The following is a 5,579-nucleotide window of genomic DNA, read 5'->3' on the forward strand; positions in this document are numbered from 1 at the left end:
TCTAATATAAAAGGATAAATCTGCCAAGCCCTTCATCGCCTTTCTTTCCCAGGCACAGGCACCTCCATACACATCCTTGAGCTTTGATTCAGAGTAATGTGTAACAACCCTGAAAAGGTTCCAGTTAAAACTAGACTTCTGGCTTTAAATGCTTAAAATTTGAAGCAGCTTAACTGAAGGTCTTTATTCTTACAGTTGAATTCTGCATGCACCAGATGCTGCCTTCTCCCTGAACTCAACTGTTCACTTAGTGTGCCAAAGGGACAAAATGGATGTAGGATTTTACAGCTGCTCAACAACAGATGTCTCTGACTTGGAAAGTTGGTTATTAAAATTTGATTTATTGATGGGATAGTTCAGTAATTTATGTCAGCACCTGAAATACCTGTTCAAGGCAATCACAGCTATGAATAGTAGGCTGCCAATGGTTTACAGAAAATAAGAGAGTAGGAAGGGGAACTCCTAGATAACCAGGACACAGTCTCCAAAAGACAACTGGGAGTGAGAGGTTCCAATAAGACCTTTATTGCAACACAGAGTTGACAACATATTTTTGTATTTAATAGAAAGTATTTGGTCTCTTGGTGGTGAAGCGTGGTTTGTGCTGGCGACGCAGAACTCTGTGTGGCAGCGGGAACTTGATTTTAGAATCCTGCAAGAAAAATGTTTCTATGTAAGTTGAAGTATCAGATAAACAACAGAAAATAGTTTGGAATAAACAGCCAAGCTGTATTCAGTGACTAACTTATGCTTAGAGAAGTAATCCATCCACAACTTAATATATATGTCACAGGACTTAACAAATTAATAATTTTGCATTATTTTTGTTCAAAGTAATGCCAGTCAGAGGCATGTTTTCTGTACTATAACATGTATTTGCTTTATTTTGACTTTCTTCCAAATACTTGTAGTAGCAGAAGTCTTGATCATAATATACCATAATCATGAACATACACACCCAAGTTTGTTTCCTGCCCTATTTCTGGCTGCAAAGCAAACCTGTACCACACAAGAGAGATCCCCTCTTCCAATCCAACGTTACACCAGGACCCACCAGCCACTGCAGTGTGGGCTCACTTACATGGAACTGCTTGACTGCTGGTCTGCGGCACTTGCTGGCAGCAATTTCCTCAACCTTCATGATCTGGATAGAGTGAGCACGGGCACGATGACGGGCTCCCATATCACGGTCTAGAACAACAGAACTCATTAAAAATTAATTTTATGACATTTGCAGTTCAAGAATCTTACAACCCTTTGTTCAAGAAATGTTCATAATGCCATCTACAATTTTTAAAATTTCTAATCACCTGTAATTAAAATCACTGTTTCTATTATGTCAAGCAATGGCACAAATATTACAAAACCAACAAGCAGCAGCAAACTCTTTCTGTAAGCTCTAAGTAAGCTCCACACAGGAAGAACCATCTTACTCTTGCCCAGTTTCAAGAAGGTACACATGGACACAAGTAATATACCTGGGACTCTCTTGCAAAAGAAAAAAATCCTGTGATTCAGAATCAACACTGAAATATTACTGGAAAGACACATGAACTTCAAAACACTTTCCCTTCCAAAAGGAAGGTACAAGTCAAAGTAGGACCTGAGGATATCTTTACTTTTATTGAAATTGATCAGCAACAGAAGCATGAATTGATGTTCATCCCACATAATCAGGCTTTTTCAATAGGAGGGAGTATCTGTACTCAGGCTACCTGAAAATTCCTCTATTCAGCAGTGCAAATCACTGGCTTCAAATCACATCCATAGTCACATCCTAGTTCCACAAGGTATGCCTGTTGAAATACTACTGTGTTTCCCATGAAGACCTAACAAACCTATTAAAAACTTAGTTGTCACAACTATTCTTGAATATAAAAGTACCAGTCATTTTACCATGAAAAATAAGATTTCTGGGTCTCTTAAGCAATTCTTCAGTATGTTCATTAAAAGGGATTATTGTACATTAATGTAGAATCTTAAATTTCACTTTCAACAGCACTTCAGCTTTTGAAAGGCGACAAGATACATTTAATATTTGCACACATGACAAGAATATCATTATTAAGAACAATATTCTTTGGGTTTTTATGTGCAATCTGTAGCATTTATCTGTAGAGTTTACTTTGGACTTTGGAGTAAAGTATCAACAGCATCAGCTATACAAGTGGTCTATCCCTTAAGTACTTCACAAAACAGTCTGAAATCAGGACAACCATTACTTCTCCCTGAAAAATGAGATGAGATCTTGGAGTAATGGGGTTTTTCTTCCTGTGTTTTTTTTTTTTTTTTTTTTTTTTTTACTTGCTCAATAAAGGACAGATGTTAGTATATTCTACATGATCCCTGAAATACTCTCTTCACAAGACCTGGGAAGATATATTCAATTATCTTATAACAGCACAGTGCAGGAAATACAGCATTTGAAAAGTCATTAAAATCTTGTTTTGTATAGCAACACTCATTACTAGAATTGTAGAAAGACACACCAAAAAGAAGTGGGAGTATTTTCCAGTTAGAGAAACTGCATAAAGAGAGGTAACAAGTCACCTACCACATGTATAATAGATAAAAATCTATGGAATAGCTGGCAACCCCCTCCTTTAATTTTCCACCGTTTCAATTATTTTACCATGGATTAATTCAGCATACTTTATGCCCAATTTGAGATTTTATCTTTTGCTTGCATACTGCTCCTACTATTTTACACCTCAAACATTTACACATACTTACAGCACTGAGTGACAGCACCTGCAGTGGTCAAATCTCTGTACTCCCTGTACATGTTGTGGGTTCCACTACGAGAATCATAGCGCAACCAAATACCAAAATTTTTTACCCGCAGAGGGGACTTCTCATACACCTGGAATTACACGAGAACATGGAAGTGGTTAGAAATGATGTACTATCACCATTTTACAATTTTAAGAATAAATATTTCAGAGCTCTAACAAAACCCTTGTTTAGTTAAAAACAACTCTTTGCTCTCTTTCCCCTTACCAGAATAGCTAGATATGTCTTGGTAATTCAGAGTAGAAAGCTTTAGTAATTCAAAGAAAAATACAAGATTTCAGCTGTAAAGAGTGTTCTTGAAGTGTCAAGGCAGGGGAGCATAAGCATACGAACACCCACTTTCCCAGGGCTATGAATGTCTAAATGCCTTTTAAAAGGTGTATTGTACAATGAAACTAAGTCTGACGTAAAACACATGGCTCATCATTTTCATGCAATAAGTAAATTTGTATTTCATTTACAGAACGTATAACACTACTTTCAAAAACCAAACCTGCCACTCCTTTTCACAGCAACTGAAAGACAATAGATTTCAACCTCACACTCCATAACTGCGATTCCTGTAAAATCCCTCCACGTACACCTCCTAGAATTCCGTAAGAACCTCCCAGGCTTTTAGGTTTTTAATCCTTCACCTGTCCACAGTACACAATCTCTCCAGAAGACTTCTTCATCTTCTTCAGCTGAGAGACGAAGTACCAGAATCGGGACTTGGCGACGACATGGTTCGGAGCGAAGATCCGCATGCGGTACAGAGGAGGGGTCGTGCATTTCGGCGTGGGCAAGCAGCGCCCGACCACCTTGTACTCCCGCAGCTGGAGGGACACAAAAACAGGTGGGCCGCAGAGTGAGCGAGCCGCGGAGCCACCGCCGCCCCGAACCCTTTGAGGCGGCTCCTCAAAGGAACAGCGCGACAAAAGGAGCTCAATCCATTAGTGGATATGCCCGCGGATCTCCCCGCGGTACCGCACACCGATCTGGGTCCGCACCGGGCGGGAGCGGCGTCGGCGCCATATTGGCCGCTCGCCGCCGCACGGGCCAGGCGGCGCCGTTCGGGCACGCACGGGCCACTCTCGAGCGCTACAACCCGCCACCGCCGCCCTCCCGACGGCCACCCCGACCGCACTCCCGGCTCCGGCTGCGCCCGCCGGGCCCCGGTCCGTACTCACGGTGCCCGACGCCTTCATGGCGCTCCACCGCCGTCGCTCTCAGGAAAGGAAAGGGATGGGCAACGTGCGCCGCCGCTGACGTCATCACCCAGCCCCGCCCCCGGCAGCCCGCGCGGCGATTGGCTGCGAGCAGAGCGCGACTGGAGCACGCAGCTGTCAGTCTCCGCGCGCGGCCCGGGCTTCCGGGCTGGCGGCGCCGCGTGGCCCGGCCCGGCTCGCGCCCCCCCTATCGTTCGCTGCAGGCAGCGCGGCCCCGGCCCCGTTCCCGTCACCGGGGCCGCGGGCCGGCATGGTCCCCATACAAGACAGACCGGGCTGGGCGTGACTCCGTCTGCCGGGCGTCCTTCTGGCGTTAGCGTAAAGAACGTGGCAGGGAGGGTCCAGGCGGAGGCACCGAAATCCCCTCGGGGCGGTAGCCGGGAGCGTAGGGCTAACGGGGGAACCTCTCTGACTCGTCGTCCTCCGTGATAGCGAGGTCACTGGCTGCCGGGAAGTTGCCCCCGAAGATCGCCTCTTGCGGCTGGTCCCGCCGGGCGCTCCTTCCCCCGTGCCCTGTGAGCGCGCAGTGGCTCTGCTGGCAGGACAAACAAATTTCTCACGAGCTTTGGGCGCCTCACGCCTTTAGAGAGCTGCTGTAGCCACGGGACAGGAGTAGGTTTTGCCTCGGAAGATACTGTAACAGCAGCGCGGCTGGGACGGGTTTGCAATGCCGGGCGGTTTTCAGCCTGGCCCAACGGGCACGCGGGCGTGTGGCGACGCCAACCCCCGTACTCGGCGCTGTGTCGCAGAGCCCTGTGCCACGTGTGCACACACAGCCGTGTGAGAAATGATGCTTACTTTTACAATTCCAAAGGTTTGTTAAACCTTAACAAAATACAAGAGACTGAATAAGGAAAAACTGCAGCGCCGAGAATACACAACCAAACGGCCACGTGCTCATCTACAAAATGGATACTCTGTATTTTATATCCTTAGCTCCCGCCCAAAGTCTTGATAGTCACCTCCTTCTCTGGCACCTACTGGTGGAGATCACTTTCTTACACCTTGATTGGAGGTCAGGTGATGCCATGCCGCGCCTCCTAGTAACAAGCCTGCCCTCCCCTAAATGCCCTGACTAGTGACAGTAATACAGGGGAAAAGGGAAGAGGACTGTGAGGAGAACATACCAAAATAGCATAACTATACAACTCTAAAACTTCTCTTAACGTACACATAATTCTCATCTCTTAATTATGAGAGCCAGCCATCGCATTACCTATCTACAACAGCTGGATTCCTTCTCACGGACAAACCCACGCAAACCTAGGCCCTGCCCTGTGCGCGTCCCCAAGCAGGTGGCTCCGGCCGCTACTGCGGAACTCGCACCGGCGGCCCAGCCCAGCCCCGCCCTGCCGCCGCTGACACAGCACGATTCCCAGACACTGGAGGCAGTTTGGGAGCGGGCCGGTGCAGCCCTAGTTTATTCCGCCGGTGTGGTCGGTTTTACAGCGGTGCCGGCGGTACTGAGGCGGGGGTGGGACTACGACTCCCAGGCTGCCCTGCGGCGGGGGTGGGACTACGACTCCCAGGCTGCCCTGCGGCTGGGGCACATCCCGGCGTGCCTCGCTACCGGCTGGC

The 5,579-nt window shown here is 47.2% G+C and overlaps 1 protein-coding gene and 1 non-coding gene across 2 annotated transcripts; both read right to left on the bottom strand.

Moving 5' to 3' along the window:
• Positions 1-502: 502 nt before the first annotated feature.
• Positions 503-4,120, bottom strand: RPL18A (ribosomal protein L18a). The gene is made up of 5 exons (XM_068190133.1): positions 3,963-4,120; positions 3,429-3,608; positions 2,734-2,863; positions 1,082-1,191; positions 503-652 (listed from the first exon to the last, which is right to left on the bottom strand). The coding sequence occupies exons 1-5, from the start codon at positions 3,978-3,980 to the stop codon at positions 560-562; spliced, it is 531 nt and encodes a 176-aa protein (XP_068046234.1). The 5' UTR covers positions 3,981-4,120; the 3' UTR covers positions 503-559.
• Positions 1,968-2,099, bottom strand: LOC137475065 (small nucleolar RNA SNORA68). Its single transcript, XR_010999680.1, has one exon. It is a non-coding gene; the product is annotated as a small nucleolar RNA SNORA68 (small nucleolar RNA).
• Positions 4,121-5,579: the final 1,459 nt, after the last annotated feature.

Source organism: Anomalospiza imberbis, chromosome 5 (genome assembly GCF_031753505.1).
Source record: "Anomalospiza imberbis isolate Cuckoo-Finch-1a 21T00152 chromosome 5, ASM3175350v1, whole genome shotgun sequence".
Taxonomy (NCBI): Eukaryota; Metazoa; Chordata; class Aves; order Passeriformes; family Viduidae; genus Anomalospiza; species Anomalospiza imberbis.